Source organism: Corvus hawaiiensis, chromosome 5, assembly GCF_020740725.1.
Source record: "Corvus hawaiiensis isolate bCorHaw1 chromosome 5, bCorHaw1.pri.cur, whole genome shotgun sequence".
NCBI classification, from domain to species: Eukaryota; Metazoa; Chordata; class Aves; order Passeriformes; family Corvidae; genus Corvus; species Corvus hawaiiensis.
The window spans coordinates 73,592,560-73,614,573 of record NC_063217.1 but is presented as its reverse complement, the minus strand read 5'-3'; the positions used below and the strand labels follow the sequence as shown (position 1 = coordinate 73,614,573).

Below are 22,014 nucleotides of genomic sequence, written 5' to 3'. Positions count from 1 at the left end.
GTGGGGAAAACAGGAAGATGAATTGTCTGTTGCTGAATAAAGATTTAGATCAGAAACTTACTGTTCTTGTTGAAGTTGAGCAATATTCTGAAGAACAGAAAAAAACCCTGGAACAGGTCTTGAACTTGAAGGCCCCCAAATGACCATGATCTTAACTGCATAAAACATTTTAGTATTAGTATTTTATTAGTATTAATATTTATATTAGTATTTTAGCACATGACCATGGCGCACACAGGTCTTCTGATGTGTGTGAGCTGTTTGATGAATAATCTAAGTTTGTCTCAGTTATGTCTCATCCTTAATGTCAATATCTGTTTTTCTTAAGTAAAACTAAGTAGATCTGAGCATTTTGATGTAAGCCATTGCATGAGGTGCCAGTTTTCTAGCCTTTCCTGGTCTTCTCTGTCATCTAGTACAGTCTTAAACAGTTCCTAGAGGTTTATAAAATAAAATAGTTATGTTCATCTGGGTTTATGTTGACTAGTTAGTCAAAGGATATGTTGCTAATTCTCATGAAGCCTCTTCAAATAGGCACAGTGTAGAGATTATATATCTCTATTTTCTGTCTTTTCCTTATCAATATGTAAAAAAAGATATATATTTATATATATATGGATATAAGGTGTATGGATACTATAGGTATGTGGACACTAAAGTCCACAGCCAGCAGTTCAGTACTGCATGTGAAGAGGAACCTTAGTTCCTTGAAAGGCTGCCATGAAATAAAACTCCACCAAGCTATAGAACTGCATCAATACTCTAATAATCTCTCTGCTTCTTCAGTCTGTGTTCTTCATTAGGGCTCGGGCACAATTTAATTATACAAATTCTGAGTCATATATAGACTTGCCAATTTGTATTAATAGCTTGAAGAATCATTTGAGAGCTACTCATTTTCTCCAATTAGCCAGTAAATCAGTGAATGTAGCAGAAAGAACAGAGTATGAAATATACTCTGTTCAGTGAGAATTTCTCACTCTGACGTTATATTACAGCAGTAAACATCTTGCAGTTCACATTTGTGGGGCTAATGAAATTGGAGTATTCTGTCCTCACCACGAATACTCAGATGAAACAATTGTTGGGAAATGAATGTTATATATTATTACACAATTAATTTCGATTTTTCAGGTGATGCACCAAACCTAAACATACAGACATAACATGATTGCACAGCTGGGCTTTACAGGAAAGAAGACTGTAGTGCATTTCTCCTTTTCCAGGTCACAGTTGGTATTCTTCCTTTAATTCTGGGTAGTATGGGATCCTAAACTGAAGGGAAATTTATTGAAATAAAAAGTGCCCAGCACTGGCCCAATAAAATTGCTGAGTTCTATTCCACATGTTAAGGAGAGAGGTCAGTCTCCCTTGCAGTATGGCCATGGAGAATAATTTCCCAGTATGTCATGGATACAGCAGGAAATGCTTTGGGACAGTGAAACAAAAGTCAAGGGAAAATGTTTTCTTTAGTTTGGGGAGCTATGGGATTTTGAGCTTTGAAATATCTCTAGAAGCAGAACAGAGAGCTGAAGCATTGGTGTATAGCTCTTGGCAACTAAAAGATGAGAAACTGGAAAGGGGATTTTAGATTGACAAAAGGAAATGAAGGGAAGGATCTGCTTTTGTGTGGGCATTTCCATTCAGCTGCAGGACTGGCTGAGAGAGAGAAATGCTGTGGAGGAGACAGACAGATCACAGAAACCATGTGGGGTGGGAGGAGGATGGAACACCTGGGGTCCAGTGGCCAGGGGAAAAGGAAGAGCTGCAGCAGGGCTAGCACGTTATCCCACTGTGCACAGCTTTGCCAAGGAGAGCAGGCATATTTGGAATCCTAAAATAGGAATTTCCTGGCTGAGGGCCAGGACTGTTGCAGTTGGGGACACTGCAATTAGAAACTCTGAAACCAGAGCTTTGCTGAAAGCAGACTTCTCCCTGCCAGCAGACAAAGTCAGGCTTGACCTTGCCAGGGGGAGAAATTCACGGGAATTTTTTCCAGCATGTCTGGTAAAGGCAGTTTTGCATATAAATCTTAGCATATTGTAATTCCCCAAATGAGCCAGATTTCAACAAAATATATACAGTAGTTTTTAGACTATAAATAAAGCCTGAGGGAAAACAAAGAGACAATGACTTTACGTGCAAGAATTTTTTTTCTCCTAATTGCTGTACTTTCAGGTGTGATTATAGCGCACGTGTGATAGAATGGGCACTCTTCTGGATCTCTGTGTAGAAAAATACTTAGTATTTCTTGGTATTAAAAGGTCATTAAGTCATGTGTGCGTTGTTTATAGTCTCCTAATCCAGGATTTATTGTCCTAGTTCTGTTCCAGAACCAGGGACTTGAATTGATTAAAAAAATTAGATTCTTCAAAGCTTTTAAGCAAATTGATTTTCTGTGGCTTGAAAATTGTCATATTTGCCCAATTTAGCAGGTGTGATCCGTGTAATATTCCGAGCTAGAAGGATTTTACAAACGGCGTGTGTTACGTTTGAGAGATTAACTTCACCATTCAAATGCAGATGAGGCGAGTGGAAAATTTCTATTAGTTATCCCTCATAGTTTGCCACGTTGGTCCTTTCCGGAGTGGGAAGGAGAGCCGGTGCAGTGAGCCAGCTCGGTTACCTGCAGGTTCCTCTGTGCTATTCCCTACAGCTGCAATGGAAAAGAACCCAATCTGTTCCTAATTCCCTCTGCCAGCTCATGCCTCTGTTTAGTAATCCTAATTATGCGGCGAACAGCGTTCCTTCATTTTATGTTATGATGGGATCTCTAATCTCCCCCTCCCTGTTAAGAGCTGTCTGAGGAGCAGCCGGGAGACCAGAGGTCCCTGACTTCACAGCTCCTGCCCCGGGGGGGAAAATGGGAGAGGCTGGCTCTGTGTGCTTCCAGTTTGCTGCCTGGTTTTAGCAGTGATTTGGGAGGAGGGAAGCTGCCCATCAGCCTGACCTTATTGTTTAAGAGGCTTTTCTTGATGTCTAACCTGAATTTTCCCTCCAGCAGCCTTGTAAACTCTGTGCTTTTTTGTTCTAGTCATCATGATCATGCAGAACAGACCTTCACCCTCCCCTTTAAAGACTGTTTTCCTTCACTTTGCCCTTTCCAGCCAGAACACCACCATTTTTTAGGTTTTTCTTGAACAGAGGTAGCTTCCCTAAGGAGATAGATTTTTATGCCAGTGCAAGGGTTGTCTTGATTACAGCAGAATGAGCTGCTTGACCAGTGACCAGTCTCTGTAAGACTGCTGTGACCTTCAGGGCGTTTTCTGCAGAATTCTTCTCTAACTTGTCATTCCCTGTGTGTATAGTTTATTTTTCCTGCAGTAGTGAAGAAACTTGTATCTGTCCCTACTAAATTACCTTTGCAGCTCTTTTGTCCATGGTTTCAAATGATAATCCTGTGGTGTGATGGACTTGCAGACTATGTTGGTCATACTGTCTGTGATTATAATAGTCATATAAGAGTCAATCATTTGAGTAATTTCTGAGAATATTGGGTAATAACTGACTCCTGTGCAAAGCCACTCGAAATACATCCCCCAGTTTTGGCATTAAACAGCTGTTAATTGTTCTCTGGGTGCTGTTTTTTAACTCTATGTCCCAGGATCATCAATGGGAATACCAGAACATTATGCAAAGCAGCATTAAAAGACTTGCTACAAAATATATGACAGTTACCATATGACATCCACAACATAAATTAGGTTTATTGCTTGAGCAGTCTTCTACATTTGTAAACACAGAGGGGGGTTGTAAAGATATCGGTTCTACAATCTCTGTATTATCTAGTGACTGAAAAATGAGATTTCATTTCATTGGGAAATTACTGGAATATTTCCACAGCGGGTTTCCTAGAAAGAATAATATTGGCTTCTCTGAAACAAGGTTTTTAGTTATCATGGTATTTGTATTAATTCCGATTGCTTGTGTGAATGCACAACGCTGTCATTCCGTGTGACAGCACACAAGGTAATAAAAAAATCAAATAAATTGCATGTTTGAAGTCTGGTTTATGGTTTCTTTTCTAGTTAAAAGTGACCTTTTAAGCCAGAAGTATAGGTGATTATGTCTTCTTTTGGTACATGGTAATCTACAGAATATTGAAGAATTTTCTAAAGTCTTTGTAGAAATCTTAAAAACTCTTAGAAGTAAATTATGGATCAGACAGACAGCTCGCTTCCATGCCTTTCTTTCCTCAGGATTTTTTTGGTAATTAATTACAAATGTTTGCATTAAATTACTTTAATGTCAAGAAAGAACTTGCATTTCTAACGTAGGTTGATTGACTTAGAATAATTTTTTTACTTACTGCTTTATCCAGAGCAAATTCTTTTAATAAATGTAGGTCATTTTAATGTATGTTTTTAATTAAATGATAGCTGAACCTGCTGTATGGTCAGAAATGCAGTTGTTCCTTCGGAAAGCTGGGTTCCTTTATGTTGGATGATTTGCAATGTTTTATGTATTATAAAATTTTATGTAGGATGTTAAACCTTTGCTATCTCTACTCAGCTTGTCAGAAGGTATGGACTTCATGGTCTCCAGGGGATGACGTCTTCGGTTAAGTAAATGTAATAAATGGAGGAAACTCTTGCTTTCCTGTCAGCTTTCATAAAACTTTATTGCCAGCTTTACATCCCTGAGCACTATCAGCAAGGAATAGCTGTATTAATAATTAGTGTGTCCATTGCTTCCTTAAAATATGTCAGAAGGAAATGAGTGTGAAAGCATGGAGTGTTGTGTGGGTTTAAGTGGCACTGAACATGACTGTGTTACATGCAAAATACAAGGCTGTTCTTCTTACATTCAGTTACAAAACGCAAATGCTCTTTATTTATTTGTGGTTCATTATTGGTACATACCCTTTCCACGTGACACGATTTTTTCCTGTGTTCTTCCTAGAATGGCTTTACTCCTTTGTACATGGCAGCTCAAGAGAACCACATTGAGGTGGTGAAATATCTCCTGGAGAATGGAGCCAACCAAAGCACAGCTACCGAGGTGAAGGGGTTTACTCATATTTTTCTTTGCCTGTGTGTTCAGATCACTTGAAGTCAGGACTGTGTGGGCTGTGTCCAGAGGGCTTGTCAGTGTCAGTTGGTATCAACAGGTAGTTGTTAACAAGCTTGGTTGTAGAATCACAGAGTGGTCTCGGTTGGAAAAGACCTCTAAGATTGAGTCCATCCATTAACCCAGCATGTGGGCCTTGGGATTTTAGTTGAGTTCAGAAGTGATGAGGCTCTCTGTGGTGCTGGGTTCACAGAACCATTTGGGAAGTCACCTACTCCAACCTCCTGCTGCTGTTCCCCTGAGTTACACTGATTCAGGAGCTCTCCTGTGACTTGGTGTAATTTGTGAGTATTCGTTATTGGCTGTGACCAGTGTAAACTGGAAACCAAACGGCTGACAAGGATTGCATCAATGAGCTTGGCAGGCAATGGGCTGTTTTCTCCATGGACACTTCATTTCTACTGCTGGACCGCGTGGGTGTAAATAGGCAGAAGGATGGTATTAATTGGGGATCTGGATTGTAAACCTGTAGTAATGTCTGTGCAAGCAGGGCAAACACCTAATTTGGAGAGATGAGACTCCATCTCAAGAGAAACTGAATCTCACAAGCTTCCTTCTGCATATGAGAGGGTTTAGGGGCAATGGAGAAAACTCGTTGGTCCTTAGGACTGGGCTCATTCTGTTTCCTACTCCTGCTCTCTTTCTGCCAAATGTTCTTTATTCCAAGCCAAGGGGGTGAGTGTACAGGCTCTGTGCTGCAAAGTGTGTCATCTTCCTGTTTGTTCTTCGGATGTGAATGTGCCATGAGAAGTAGCTATAGCAAAGTTCTTCTCTGGTCAGAGCTTTTGTTCATGTTTATTGTTTTCTCTAGCCTGTCCAGAAACATTCCCCTTCTGGACCGCCTTCACGAGTGGATGAATTTGAAATCCTGGTGCTTTTATGCTTCCTTTCCTTCCCTTTAAACCTGTCGGTGTTAACAGCTGTCTTACTGTCCCTTCTTTCAGCGGATACTGTGCCATTTGATGACAGCTCCTAAAATAATCCCCTCATAGATGTGGTGATCACGTTACATGTCAGCTTTCTGAAATATGAAATCCCATGCGATTGCCAGGCAACGTGGCAGAAACACACTCCTTGTGAAGGAGCCAGGTGGAACTGGGGCTCTCCAGGAGCCCAGCCCTGCTGCAGCCCACAGTTACCTGCTGGCAGCCAGCTCCCAGTAACTTCTGCTGGCTGGGAATTCATTCATTTTACAGGAATTGTGAGGCTGAGATAGTTATAATTTGTGCTTATGCAGACATCCACAGAACTCACACTACAGTCTGATTTTATAAAAAAGGCAGAGGGGAGAAAAAAAAAAATATTTCTACTCTTGAACCTGACTCCAAATCTGTCTTCTGCCATCAGAAAGATCAGTTTTTACTCAGTAGCTTGTAATGTAAAGGCTCTTTACCTCTTTATTGCTTAACTAGGTCAGTTTTAGGTTCAGATCTTGCTGAGGTGATGGTTTCCATGATTTTGTGAGTGTTCCTGAAGGAAGACCTGAGCTGCCATCACTTTCGTACGTGCCCAGAATTCATCTGATGAATAGGATGAAGAAACAGTACATTCAATAAGGTGGGATGGCAGCCTGAACTGGGAATGCCACTGAAATACAGGGAGGAGGATCTTCTCTTTAGCATCAAAGATTGGCCCTCCTCATGGGAGGTGAGGAAATGAAAAGCTTTCTCCAAGTTTGGTCAGCCATGCTTTCCAGAGGCAATAGGAGAGGGAATGCAGAAAGAGTTGCGTCCTTTTAGAGAAGGGTGCAAGATGAAATGGCATAAATCAAATGGATGAACTTGTCTTTGAAGCCTTGAAACTTGCACTGCCTTTGGATGCATTTCATTTCCTCTCACACTTATATATGTGTAGATAAAAAAGGAGGGTATGGATGAGCTCGGTTTCACAGTGTCTCTAATCCAGGATTTGTTCTCATGTTCCCAGAGGCAAAAGGCAAATGCATTAAGCCATTTCAACACCTTATGTAGCCCCAATCTCAGAATTATCTTTACAGTTCAGCTGTTTTGTCAGCTGTTCCCCCTTTTTTAATTCACTGTACAGAATTTAATCTCTATTACAGGCAGAACCCACAGCAGTATCGCTGTTACAATGCACCTACCCAGAGCCCGACACAAAAGGGAGAGAAAGTTATTAGATTACTGAGGGGAAAAATTGCCTTGGCAATTCTTCAGATGTTTCTTTCAGCATATGTTAGCTCTCATTCCTTCCTAACTTGGCCTTTATTCTTCTCTCATCTTTCTATATTCCTATCCCATAGCAATGCTGTCCCATCTCTCATGTGGTTACAGCATACCTGTGCTTGGGGAGGATGTGTGACCAAAGCAAGGTTCAGTTTGAAATCAGAGTGAGATACCTGGTAGCCCACAGTACTTCAGCCAGGAGAGCAAGCTGCTATCATGTTATCAATAATTTTAAAGCATTGGCTATCCTAGGCACATATGAAGGAGCAAGACAATTTTAAACTAATACAGAAACAAAGCTAAAACCATGAATGACAAGCAAAAAGATTTTTCTGATGTTCTTTTTTCAAAAAATAAGAGTTAATCTGATGTTTTCCTCTTTCAAATCACGTTCCTAAACATGATCTGGATTTCTTGACTTATGGTTCATGTGTAACTTGGAATGGGAACAGCAGCAAACACATTTGATACATTTTCTTTTTGCAGAGATGTGTGATGTGCAGAAACGTGTTCTCTCTATGACACTGTTCAGTGCTCAGTAAATTTACCAAAAAATTGCTAAAAATAGGCTTTGTGGCCCATTTTAAGATGAGAAGTAATTGAGAGATGCTGTAGAATGATCCTGTGCTTGCTCTTGACTTAAGAAAGACTACTTTGAAGTCTAAAAGATCTTTCAAAGCATTTGAAATGTTTGAAAGCCTTTTGAAGCTGTTTGAAAGAGTTAAAATGTTGTGCCTCCAATGTCATGTCCCTGGAGATGGAGTGCAGAGGTGGAAAACAGCTGGGAACACGCTTCCCAAGTTTGTGTGTGCAAAGGGCACAGTGCAGCTTCCCAAGGCTGCCGGCTGTGCTGAGCAGCCCTTGTTTCCTGTCCCCCAGGACGGTTTCACCCCTCTGGCTGTGGCACTGCAACAGGGACACAACCAGGCGGTGGCCATCCTGCTGGAGAACGACACCAAGGGCAAGGTGCGGCTGCCGGCGCTGCACATCGCCGCCAGGAAGGACGACACCAAGTCGGCGGCGCTGCTGCTGCAGAACGACCACAACGCCGATGTGCAGTCCAAGGTAACGGGGCGGGCTCAGGGCCCAGGGACAGCACCTTGCATCCCTGCCTCCTAATGGGGAAATGGAACTGCTCCGCTGGGGAAGGACAACTTGCTCCACCAGTATCACCAGTAGTACCTTTAAGTTGGCAGTGTTAAGGTACACAGTAATGACAAACTGCTCATTTTTCCACTTTTTAGTTATGCCTCCCATTTCTTTGGTAACCAGCTTTTCCTTGTTATTTGCAAACCAGAAGCCACTGGAACGGAAGCAGGATCACTGCTTCCCTGTTAACTAGGATACTGGTTTATTGCCCATGGGAGCATAGGTTGTGTTTAAAGTTAATGCATGCTTGAATGGCTTTTCCCATAATTAACAGCATAACTCATTTCAAAATAAGCAACATAGTTCTTCGTTTTGCGGCCAGTCTTTAATATTGTTCCTCTTTTTCCCAAACCATGCTGTGCATCAGATGATGGTGAATAGGACGACTGAGGTACCGAGATCGACAATTTTTAATTACTCTTTCTGTTACTTATGATTATTTTCTCTGCTCTTTGCCAGTATTTCTTTCTTATTTAGCAGTAAAAGTGAAGATACTACTTTTTCTAAATACATAGAAATTTGTGATTCAAAAAACTTACTTTTATTCATTCTTTCTCTTAGAATTTCTTTTTATTTGTGTCAGTATTGAAGGACATTTTTGAGAATTCACATCAGTTCAAAAAAGTCTGAAGCGAGTAATGGAGCTAAGAGAGGATAAAGATTCTTTTTTAGCTCAATTTCATTAATTATGAAAATGCACTCACTTGACATAACTAAATCAGGGTGTCTGGCTCAGCCAGAATAACAGTAAAGTTAATTTTCTGTCTTTTACAGTAGTAAATATAATCAAATTATCCTAGGTAAAAACTTGTTCAGGGTATCTGCTTATTTTTACCGTTGTTCTTATTTCAATCTTTTCCATAAAGTTTTGCAAAGCCTTCAGGGACAGTGTATACTCAGAATTTACCTGCAGTAAATAACACATTTCTTCTTTGGATTTTACTTCCATTAAAAATCATGGGTCTGATTGGCTAGAACCAGGATTTCTCCCCAAAAGATTATTGCCACTTTTAGGAGAAGGAATGGTTCCCAAGAATGCAGTTGTTGTTTCAATACCTCCTTTTGAATAATGGAGTTTCTCTGTTGGAGGAAGGAATGAATTATGGATGCACATGCCCATGGGAAGGTGCTTCCCTGTTGGTGTGTGCACACATGAGCAGGCTGCCAGGAGGCAGCAGTGATATGAACTGAAGGGTAACAGCTTCTCTGGGCACCTGCTCCATGGGCATGTTCTTCCCTGTGGGAAACAGGAAGGGGCTTGCTACAGTGCCCGCTGAAGGAGGGCAGCACGTGCCCACGTTGCTTTGTTCCAGGAGTGGCTTACAATGGTGGTTTGGACACTGAGAGGAAGGAAACCTAGCTGAGAGCACGCTATAGTCGAGAAGCCAGAAGTATTCCTCCCTTTCTGTAACTATCAGCAAGATCCAATCAAATCAGTGTAAAGCTGTCCAGGGAAACCTCAAAAGCAAGGCCCTTTCTACTTGAATTACTTATGAGAATGAAAGCTTGCTCTCTGTCCTAGTTTCTGAACATTTAATCTTCTTTTATGTTGTTGTCAAGCGATTCTGTATCTAATAGCTGGAGCAGGTTTCACCTTCTAGTATTCAAAACACAGTACATAAAATGTGGCTTTTTTGATTTATAGGTTGCGAAGTTCCTTCAGATCCTTTGCGATCCAAATTGTATCTAAATATAAATAATTATGATTCTTTTACTATGCTGCTGAGTAGTTTGTCATGTAAACCAAACTCTTTAATTACATTTTGAGTAATTACTGTTTTTAAAAATCAAAAACAAACCAAAAAAACCCCAGAAGGAAATATGTTGTCCATATTTCTATTTCTAAGAGCAGTACCATAAGAGTCCAACAACTTTTGTGGCCATTTACCCCAGTAAACAGATGCAGCCTGAAAGACCCATGTTGCTTCCGAATGGTAATAAGCAACTTGCTTTGTTTTCTTTAAGAATGGCTAATATATTAATATTTTCTGTCATGAAAATTACTCTTATTGGTCACCAGTGCAGGAGACTGAGTTGGGGATTGAAAGAAGGAAGCACTTTTGATAATCTCCCACCTGAAAACTGGCCTCTCTGCCTGAAAGGCTGTGCTCTAATATAGGTGGACACGGACTGGATAAAATTGACATGATGCATTTGTTGGCCAGCACTTTTAAAACCAAGTTCTAGTTAAATTGGTGATCTTGTTGAAGAAGATTTCTGTAACAAGGGCTGTTTCCCTTTGCAGAGTGGCTTTACCCCTTTGCACATCGCTGCGCACTATGGCAATGTCAACGTGGCCACGCTGCTGCTGAACCGCGGAGCTGCGGTCGACTTCACAGCCAGGGTATGGACTCACCCCTTCATCCTCTTGCTTGTAGTGGCCTACGGAAATGGGAGGGTTACTTTGGGTAACTCTTAGTCAAGAGCTGAGTGAAGTAGGGAGCAAAATAATGCTGAAGTTCTGCTGGGGTCAAAGAGGTCTTTTTTGCAGTAATTCTGAAAGGTTGCCTCTGTGCAATGCAGGGAGGCCTTGGGAGTTGTGTAACAGCCAGTATTCCCAGCTGGAGGAAGCAGGATCCTTCGGCTGATGCTCTCATAATGTGTCAACTCCCTTTGGCTTTCCTGTTTGTTAGATGTACTCTGGAAATAGATGTAGGATTGATTGTTTTTTTCAGTATTCAGTATTTGCTGTACCACTTTAATTTGATGTTGTCACGTACATTTCAAAACCAGAAAGTAGAGTATATAGCTATTATATAAATGCAACAGTAAAAGAGCTAATTAATCCTGACTAGTCTTTTATAGTAAACAACTGCCGAGTTACATAGTACAGTCTCTTTGCTGTTGCACGTTATGTAGTTTGAAGTGAAAACCTCTGGTAGTCTCAACCCAGCTCCCAGGTCGCAAGTTTGCTGTTTAATTTTGCCAGACACACTTTAAATTACTTCAGGGTTTTGCCTTCCAGACTGACTCCCTCCTGTTTCCAATCTGGAATAGCTGCTAATATTACCTCTCGCCTCACCCAAAGTGTTTTCAAGGACTTTCAGCTTACACAGCCTACTACTCCTTTATGCTCTTGGCACTTCACAGGAAGGTTCCTTTGTGTAGGAGTGACGCATTTGTGTCCTCTGTGTACGTTGCAGTGATTGAAATGCATCGGTGTTTTGTGACTCTCGGCTCATTGGGACTCTGATACATGTTTGTGTATTTGTCTGGCCCTGGGGCTGCGATGTTTGCTGCTTGGGCAGATGCGCTGCTTCCTTTATTCAAGGACCCCACAACGATGGAGAAGGAATCTTGCTTAGGAAGGAATTACTAACTCTAGCTTATACGGTGTGTGCCTAGCTCTGATGCTCTAGTACATTCTCGTTTATTCTCTACGATGTGATGGTCTCATTTCTTGTGATCCAAACCCAAATTCACCCCCATCGCACACCTTCAGATCCATCCAGCTCATTGTTTGTTCTTTCCATGGTGTAGAATGGAATCACCCCACTGCATGTGGCTTCCAAAAGGGGAAACACAAACATGGTGAAGCTCTTGTTGGATCGCGGAGGGCAGATCGATGCCAAAACCAGGGTGAGTCTTTCTATTCCCTGATTATATTGTCCCTTCTGGGGAATGGACTGGGATTTTTTTCCTTGCTTGCTTTTGGGGATTCTTTTTGTGTGTTTGTTTTATGTAGACTGTTTTCTGTGTTATCAGACTAAAGAACAGCTGCTTACATCATGCAAGAAAAAGCTGATAAAACTGATGGTTTTTAGGGAATAAGCCTGTTAGTTGGTCCAACTTTGCATGACACAAGGTGATGCACAACAAAAGGAAATGGAAGGTCTGGATTCAGCTAAGCCTTTCAGTCGCCTGACTCCTAAATGCCTGTGGAAACTCTAGTGAGCTCTAGTGGGCTCAGTCCATTTTTATTGGAGAGCTGATATAGGGACAAGTAACCTCCTCAGTGCCAGCAGCCACATGTCCCTTCCCCAGACAAAGCATGGGGTATTAATTAGGTGACTTTCACTGGCTTCCTCCTCCCAGTTGTCCTCTTGAAATGTCACTCTGCCCTTTATTTATGGGTGATTTCGCAGTCATTCAGGGCCAAAAAAAACCCCCCATCATGTTGTATGGGCAGGGCTAATTATTTCAAATGCGATTTTGGAATCACCTGAGAAAACATTGTCATTTATTCAGACTGAGCTGCAGAGGGCTGGTTCTTGGGAGCTGCTGGTTTTTAGGCAGCTGGTCTGCAAAATTGCATGTCCAAGTGATCAAGAGTGTTTTAGAACACAAAGCTGGACATGAGAGATTTTGTTTAACAAGATAGGAAGGTAGAAGATATTGCAGTCACCTACCCTTGGGGGTTGATTCAACCTCTGCATTTACTTGGATATTAATTACATCAACCATTTGTTGCTTCATAAGCTCTGAAGACGGTCGTGATTCTTGTGAACTCCATATGCAATTGTGGTTTTGGTTTCTGATTATGAAATGATATCTCACGATTTTTTTTTTTTTTTTAAAAACTACTGCTGATGGAAAAAGCTGCCTCGAGCAGGTGTGCAACAAATCACCCCTGCAGAAATTTTCCACAATAAACACCTAAAATCTCATGGAAAAGAGTAATGAAATGCTAATAATACACTTCAGTCAGGATATTCCACATGCTCCTAAGCACGTCATACAGAAATAGTTCATTTAGCCTGTGGAATGGCAGTATTGAATTCACCTATTTCCTGTTCAATACTTAGATATTGTTCTAGACAGGTTGATACAGATGATTGTGAGGGATGTTTTGGATTTTAAGAGGTAAAGGTGTTTTCCTTTCCTTGCTCACCTGCAAAGGTCGAGTGCAGTTGTGAATGAATCTGAGAACACAGGATTTGCCCGGCATACATGGGAGGGGCCAATTTTCTCATTGTCTTGGCTCCCTGCTCTGTGTCAGCTGCTACGTGAGCTCAAAATGTCAGCACAAAGATATCCCTGAAAACCCATACAGGTATCCTAAGGACCACATATCCCAGCTTGCACAGGCTCCGCAGCTTCCTGTCTCTTTCACCTTCCGCCTCCTCCCTGGTGGCGATCGGTGGCGTGCGCCTCATGGTGGGGAAGATTCCAGAGCTTTGGTTTTTCTGTCCGTGTCTTTGTGTCAGCTGTTCAAGTCATCGTGCTGTGTCTCTCCTCTCCCTGTGCTCTGTCTACGCACCTTGTGTGCCTGGACCTGGCTGTGAGTCCGTAGGGTCTGGAGGAGGCAGGGATGAGTTGCGTGTGCTCTGTCTGTGGCAGGATGGACCCGCCTGCCCCGCTGCAGTACTAACACACCTTGCCTTCCCTGCTGCCTTCCCATTGCCTCCCAGGAACACCTGCCTTCTTCCAGTAGGTCACAGTCACTGCAAAACAGTGGAATTAAAATACTAGGATGTTTCACTGCCAAGTTCTTATGCTCCACACCACATCAAAATAAGCTCTTTAGTTAAAACAGTCCTCGCTGCTTTCATTCTGTTTATTTTCAGCTTGCTTTGTTACATGACATCTGATGCTGCATAAATTAAGATTCAGTACTTCAATTTTGCAAAGTTAATCTGTGGAAGCTTTCTATGTCTGAAAATTTTCCACTGGATGATTCTTTAGGAGCCCCTGTGTTGTCTAAAAATATAAATTAAAATGTATATTCCTCAAAGGGAGCAAATGATGCATGTGTCCTGCTGTTCCATAGTTAATGCACCATGTCAGAGGAAAACCCTGCTTTCTGCAGGAATTAGTATTTTTATTTTCTATACATTTCAGAATGCATTTGCTGAAATTTTATGGCATTTCTTACAAGGCCTTAAAAGTGTAGAAGTGCTGGTAAATCTCTTGACACACTTACATGTTATTTTAAAATAATTATTTTAAAATAATATTTTACTTATTTTTTTGGCAAGTTCTACCATTTTTTTCTCAACCAAGTCCTAATTAAGTTTTTATAATGCGCAATTTAATTTCTCTTTTATATTGTATCCAAAGCAGAAATGGAAACTCCGTTGTCAGCTACCATAATAGGATACTTGTATTAGTACTATCTGTTAGAGATAGTATTATAATATTACATAATAAAAGAATACCATCTTTAACAATAGATAATTATTATATGATAATAAAATATTAAAATATTATTTTAACATATATTATTATATAATACCTGGTGTATGTTTTGCAACTTCCATTTACATACAAGCCTTCCCTTGACTCTTGTTCACTAAATAATTAATGAGTAAAGTTTCCCATACTAAAATATTTCATATTCAAAATTTTAGTCAAACGTGTATTTTCTATGCGTTTCCATAAGTAAGAATTTCAATGGCATAATTTTCTTTAAAATTTTAATATTTGGCCAAGATTCTTACCCATGCAACTTCTGACGGTTAGTTAGAGTTAGGGGATCAGAAAAATTGTGCAGAAATTTTTTCTCTGAAAGATGGTGGAAAGTTTAATTTATGATTAATTTTCTGTCAGGTGATCAATGGTAGTGTGGCAATTGCCACTTTTCACTTCGGGAGGGAAGGAAAGCATTTACAGCCTTCCTGGAACACACTAAGGATTGTTACAGGGAGAATTATTGTCAGCATTTAAAAGCAATTTTAGCATGGCCAAAATGCATATATTTCTATTTTAAAAAGTCCTCATGTAATGAAATCATTATAATAATGTACTTTCAGAATATGGAAGTGTTGCTGACTATTTCAGGGTTTTAGGAATATTCTTTCTGAATGCAGTTTTTGTATTACCTCTATTTTTGTCAGCTCTATAAATTGCAGGAGGAAAAAAAAGAGCAAAAATATGAGGCTTTTTCAGTTCTGCATGCTTTTTTGCTTTTAAAATGCAGTGTTATTCACAGGCTTTTATCACCTTGCTGGAATTTCCATTTTTGTGGGAGTAAGCAAACACCCTTCAAAGGGGGAGGAACACTCTCACCTGTCTCTGCCACTGAAGTTGTCACACATTTACTGTTTTTTCTATTCAATCTTGCCAACATCGAAATTAGATTTTTCTTGGTTTGGGACTTTTCTTGCAGGCTTTCATCCTGAATATTTGCAGCTGAATAAAATTTATGCAATGAAAGAGAGCATCTAGTCTTGGAAGGGAAAGCTTTTTGTGTGGGAAAGTAAGCACGTTGTGTGCCCAGAGCGTGGCAGCTGGAGCGGGGATGGGTGTGGGGATGGTGGAGGAGGTCTGGTGCACCATTTGCGTTGGAGAAGGGCCATGGAAAGAGGGAGGCTCAGCTGGAGCAGAAAGAAGTGGCAGGTCAGTCATGGAGATGAATGGTAGCCATGGGAAAATGAGGGAAACTGGGCGGTGCCACTCAGATTTGGTTGGTTTGGGTTGTTTGGTTTGGGTTTTTTTGTGGGGAATGTGCTTCAGATACCCCCTAACACTCATTCTGGAAACCTATTGAGATTTATTAGTAATAATATCTCCTTTTGCAGATCTGCATCCTGACAAAATAGGCTTGGCTCTGCTATTTTCATATGGGAGTGGTAACCATTGTAGCAGGATCCTCGCCCTGCCTTGGCACTGTGCTCTGTACAGTGTTTGTTCCTGCAGTAATGCTGCTGTGACATTTTCTCCTCATCTTCCTACATGCACAGAGCACTAATAATTCATCAGCTTTTGCTGTTCATAAAGCCATGTCAGATTATAAATATCACAATGCAGATATTTCCTATAAAAAATTCAGTGGCTTCATACCATGTTTACAAGGGAGTGGGAAGGGGTTTTGTATGGATTGTCTAAGCAAGTTGTATAGATAATGACTGTTATTTGGAGTTATTTATGTTACTATTTTAATACTCAAGCAAGCACATGGTATATTTTTTTCCTGTATTTTTCAAATTTGTGCTGTGAATGGCAGACCTGGAGGAATATTTACAGCATGTTTAATTATGCCAAGAGCTTAGAGCAAGAGGGAGACTCGCCTGGTTCATTTTTAAAGAGATGAGGTTTAGTCATAATGAAAAATGCACAAATTAAAAGCCCCTTATTTGCTGAGAAAATTTAGACAATTTTGCATGTTTGACACTTGGAATACTAAAATCTTACTTCACCCTTATGAAAATGAGAACATGCATGCAGCTGCAGTTTAGAATAATTCTTTGGTAACTTGGCCTTTGATGTTCATGTTTATCATCAGTTTTTGGTCTAATGAGCACTGAATGGGAGCAACTGCCCTGTGAAGGTGCTGCCCACATCATTTTCCATTAAAAATCCCTCAGAAACACAGCGCTTTTTTTGTGTCAGTGTCTCTGGTAAGCTGAAGGAAAGCATTTGTGCAATGACCAAACAATTAATCTTTCTAAGCCCTACAATTAGGAGTCATGCACAGAATTCAGAATTAATTTTGCAGGTTAAAAAATGACCAGTGACTGATTTTCAAGGAAAAAAAGGCACAAGTTTACCTTCTATTTTGAGAACTATTTAAGAGAGAGTTAGGATTGATGGAATTTCCTGGCTTCCGTGCACACGGAGGGAATTGTGTTGTCCTTTCTAAGGGTGACCTAGCTGTCGGTTACATCGCAGGGTGTGAATTAGGAGAGTACCACATACGGAAACAGCAGAACACCAGGTGTGGGGTGTCACTGGGGAGATAGAAACATTTAACTCTTCATTCCACACAGTCTGGGGTGAGGAGATAAATGTTGAACTTCTTTAAACATAAAAGTGCTGAATTTATTGTCTCCTGGCACGGCAGCCTTTGTGTTTATGGGGTATCCATTATCTGTGCTTCAAAGTCTGTGCTCATCTGACCCAGGGTTGGCTGTCCTGTCAAATGATGTTCCTAATGTATTGGTCGCTGTATGTTCTTCAATTAGCAAAAGAATGATTGAAAAAGTACTTAGGCAAACTCTTGCAGTTGATTTGAGGGCACTGAGGCTCATTGCAAATAGATAATCGCAAAATAGATAATAGATAATTTCAAAAAAGGATTCATTTGGTACACCAGTGTCTCTTCATGTTGGCTTGTGTCAGCTTGTCTGCATTGTTTTCTGTACTAATTCTTCTACTACAACATATTTCTCTCTGCACTTTCCCTCATCTTTGAATAAAACATACAAGCAAAAGAATTTTAAGTATTAAATATACAATAATTTTAAAATATACATGCTGTTTTCCTCAGAGCAGAAAGAGGAAAGGGAAGTGGGTTCTGTGGGAAGTCCACAAAACAGCTATGGCAGGGTAGAATAGGACAGGATATCTCTGCTTTTAAAGGGAACTGTAAATAAGAACAAAGTAGAAATAATGTTTTAAAATTATTTAGGCTTTTGTTTTAGCCAGACTTTCTTGTAGAGTTCATGTCCTTCTTAGCTTGTAGTTTTCTTCTTTTTCTCCCTCTCGGGATTTGTCCTGCTTTTTTTTTTTTTTTCCAAGGATTCACACAATTCTTCTTCTTTTTTTTTTTTGTTGTTGTTGTTTTTTTAAATAGACTAACATCAAAGCCACCATGCAGATAGGGAAGGTGAACCTCCTACATTGAAGAAGTACACATTAAAAATGTAGAGCACGAGGCAGAAACTGGAAAGAAATAACAAACACCTAGAAATGCATTTGGGATATGTCCTTACCTTAGTAAGGACAGTGGGAGTTATCTGTATGAATCTCTCTGGCAATGAGATGATAATATACCTCAGTTGTTCACAAAAAGATTTGGTTTAGAGGACTCTGAAGTTTCAGTGCATAAAAAACCAAGTAAAGTAGTTATGCGTCATTCTTCACACTGACCCCATTTGCCAGGTGCTGAAGGCCGCAAGTTCTGCTTTTGGGTTTGATCTTGCATCTGTTGAATTTCACTGTAAAGCTTCCGTGGGATTTAGGGATACCTCTGAGACTGTGAGCACCAAGGCACAGCTAACCCTGTCGGTGTGTCTCAAAAGCCTCTGGGAAAAGTAGATAAGTGAGGGAGAAAAATTTCTTCTGCAGACTTCAGCACCTTGGAGCAGTGGAGCTTTGTGGTGCTGCTCACTTGGAAAGGGACTCTGTGCTTTGGGAGCTGGGCATGAGGGAGGCTCTGTTTCTTGGAACTGCCTTTTGTGGAGTGTTACAGGGCTGAAATGAGGTTGCAATTGCAGTGGTATTGTGTAGTCCAGAGCTACTTTTAATTTAAAAACATAGTGATGCAGGTTTCCTCCAAATCCCAACAAGGTAAACAGTCTGTCTCTGTATGAAGCGGGGTCACCAGCTCATGCTTAGTGCCATGTTTTTGCAGTTCTGCTACTTTTTAAGTCTCTGTGTAATTCAGACCAGTATATTGTCCTTTTAATCAAGCTGTTACTGGATTCTTCAGCGGGCTCCTTAGAATAATAGCATCGATGTCACCCAAGATGAGCAGCATGTCTCAAAGGGAGAAGGCTTTTCTTGTGATTAAAAACGATTCCTGTTTCACCTTTGTAAAGCCACCTCTGTTGAGTGAGTGTTGATGACATCTCTGGGTGCATGTGTGAACAGTACTGAAGGCTAATGAGATGAAAGCTTGACTTTTCATATCCTATGTGTTACCTTTCTGTCATTCAGCACTAATTTTCTTTCACAACCATTTTTCTAGCCTCATATTTATTTTTCTGCATAAAGTCCCAACTGTACAAAAGCTGCACAGAATTCATTCTCCCATCCAAATTGTTCATCAACGCATCTTTTACTGCCACTTCTGTGATCATTAATAGTAGCCTGACCAAGTCTTTTGGTACAGAATGGTGTTTTGCAATGGAAAAAACCATTGTGGAGTTGGTGGTCTCGCAGCAATTTTAGAAAAGAACTGTTAGCTCTCTGTTCACCCCTCAATCTCAGAAATGAAAGATTTGGTTCTGTTTGTTTCTCTCTTTTTCTATTGTTTTAAAATCTTCTTTTTCTTGATGCCAGCTTAAAAGAAAAAGAAAATTCTATAGCAAATTTTCTAGTATGAACATTGCTTGTTTCATCCCTGCATCAAAAGCAATCCAAAGGACAAGGGTTGATTTATGGAGCATCCTCAACCCAGTAAGCATTACCCAGGGAGAGGCAATGCAGTCTCAAAGCCATGTAGAGAGGGGAGGGAGGGGAGGAGGCAGTGCATCCTCACATTATCCTCTTTCAGAAGAGATTTCAGTACACAACAGGCTTCCTCTCCCAAACAGTAACCTTAGAGTGTCCTTTACTGGTGCAAGGAAGAACAGGGATGAAGCTTCACGTTGTGGAGCCAGCTTCAGCTAGGAGTCAGAAAAGGAGCTTTTTCACACATGTGGGGCTGCATTCCTGGAAGCTTGTTCCCCAGAGTTCCAGGATGGACAGCTGGGGACGTGCTCATTTGTTTTCTCTCCTTCTATTTTAAGGATGGACTCACCCCACTGCACTGTGCTGCACGAAGTGGCCATGACCAGGTTGTGGAGCTGCTCCTGGAGCGAGGTGCCCCACTGCTCGCACGGACCAAGGTGTGTGTGTGTGCCCTGTTAGAGCATGTGAGCACCTCTGTGTAACCTTCCACAGAACTTTCAGTGTCAACTGAGAGGACAAGGAAGAGGACAGGAACGTACCTGTCCTCCCAAAGGAGATGTATTAATGAGTAGAATGATCCAAAAAAAGCTTTTCTTACATAATGGGGCACTATCCTTTCCAAATATATGAAAAGCATACACTTGTTTGCTCCTCTCTCTAATACCAGACTACACACATGATGTGGAGTGCTACTGCCAGCACTTCCCTTGTGTTGCTTCCTGAGACTGTAGGATACACAGATGTGGAAGCTGGGTCAGTCACTCCTGAGAGGTGATTCCTGGTGCGTACTTCCTGATCCTTCATGTAAGATAACAAGGACACTTTCTCCTAATTGTTTTTACTTGGAAAATTATTTCAATGTGTTCTTCCTCGTATCTGGAAAACACACATATAGAATTAATGCATTTCCTACAAATTCTGTCTCTTTGGTGAAACTGATAAGAGGAAGATCCTTGTGTAATAGCAGAGCCCACTGAGCAGCACCTCACAACAACAGATGTCCTCCTTATACGTGCCCCAGTCTAAGTGGGGGTTACTAGAAGTTGCTGTTCTGTTCTCTTTTGTCACAGAATGGACTCTCCCCACTCCACATGGCAGCCCAGGGGGACCACGTGGAATGTGTCAAGCACCTGCTGCAGCACAAGGCTCCCGTGGATGATGTGACGCTGGACTACCTGACTGCCCTGCATGTGGCTGCTCACTGTGGCCACTACCGAGTCACCAAACTCCTGCTGGACAAGAGAGCCAACCCCAACGCCCGTGCCCTGGTAAACCTGTCCCACCTGGCTCACGTAACAAAGCTGGCCAGTAGCTCTTACCAGGAAAGCTAAGTGAGAACTGTCAGCAAACTCCACAGCCTTAAATAGGTGCAGTAGCCATAGGGGTGTCACACCTGCTGGTTACCAGCGCTGTGCCTTGTATCCTTAGGCCTGGTCATGGAATACATCCTGTTGCAAGGGTCTGTAGTGTCAGGTCTGGAAGCTCTGCAGAGTCCCTAAAATCAGAGCTGCTTCTAGCTGATGTTGATGTATGCATTGGTGTTTTATTGAATTCATGGTGCAGTTTTCCATACCTGGTGTACAATACACGAATAATTTGAGTTTTCAACTGATTCAGTAAGTTAATTGGCATAGGGAAATCATATAAAAAAGCTAATATTTCTGCATTTATCAAATTATGACATTTTCCTCTGTAGGTGCCATTTTTCTTTCTTTGCAAAAAGCAGTTCTTACGCTTACAAGACCCCAGGTATGATTCCTTTCACTCTCTGATCGAACCATTGCCCCTAATAAGAAGAAAAACATCACATTTGATTCTGGAAACATTTCAAGAGTCTTTAATGTATCCAAAGCCAGTCAAGATTTCAGTTTTCTCTGCTAGGAACTGTTAGCTGCCTGGGAGTTCATGTACCAATATACTGCACTCTGTCAGGGAAGGAGAGAGTCTGTGAACACTTGAGATGCTCCTGAGTGGCCGGAGTTCTGCCATTGCCTGCTGCATTGGGGGCCTTCACAGAACTCCCACTGCAGGGCACTCGGATGCCTTCCCCAGCTTCCTGCCCACAGTAGGATCCACTGTTTTTCTGTGTAGGCTCTCCCTATCCTTTACTTCCTTGGAACTGACACCATTTTCTTCTGCCATCTCATTTTTCTTGGCCCTTCTGTACCCACAAATCCCATAGCCCCCTTTGCTTCCTCCTCTTGTACTTTTCTTGCTTTGTCTTTCTCAGTGCCATGTTCACTTGGTTGATCTTTTTTGACACTGTTTCCATCCTTTCTTGTTTTTCTCGCCAGTCTTCTGATTATCTCTAGCTGCACTTTTCCTCAGCCACCCACACATACCCCCTACATCTTCTTTCTTTCCTTCCATGACCAGAAGTATATCTTCTGTTCCCCTCCCTGTGAAACATCTGAAACAAAAGGAGAACACCCTCAGGCCTCTGCTCTCTTCCCATCAAACTGGTTTTCTCTCCCCCCCCCGCCACACTCATTTTCTCTCTCTCCCATCAGGGACTTGTCGCCTCTGGCTTGTTGATAGTGTTTAATACATTAAATGAAGCTCATAATTTCTGTTAGTGATACATTTTTTTCTGCCTTCTCCTCTCCCCCATCAAACT

General features: G+C 41.2%; 1 protein-coding gene across 50 annotated transcripts in view; it reads left to right on the top strand.

Moving 5' to 3' along the window:
* The window catches only part of LOC125326132 (ankyrin-2-like), a 277,846-nt gene that overhangs the window by 176,582 nt on the left and 79,250 nt on the right, over window positions 1–22,014 (top strand). For 49 of the 50 annotated variants that reach the window (XM_048304010.1, XM_048304015.1, XM_048304014.1 and 46 more), the window contains 7 exons: window positions 4,903–5,001; window positions 8,133–8,318; window positions 8,770–8,793; window positions 10,648–10,746; window positions 11,883–11,981; window positions 19,736–19,834; window positions 20,468–20,665. In XM_048304010.1, coding sequence (XP_048159967.1) covers window positions 4,903–5,001; window positions 8,133–8,318; window positions 8,770–8,793; window positions 10,648–10,746; window positions 11,883–11,981; window positions 19,736–19,834; window positions 20,468–20,665 — 804 coding nt within the window. The remainder of the gene's footprint in view (window positions 1–4,902; window positions 5,002–8,132; window positions 8,319–8,769; window positions 8,794–10,647; window positions 10,747–11,882; window positions 11,982–19,735; window positions 19,835–20,467; window positions 20,666–22,014) is intronic. The other variant, XM_048304004.1, reaches the window with a different exon arrangement.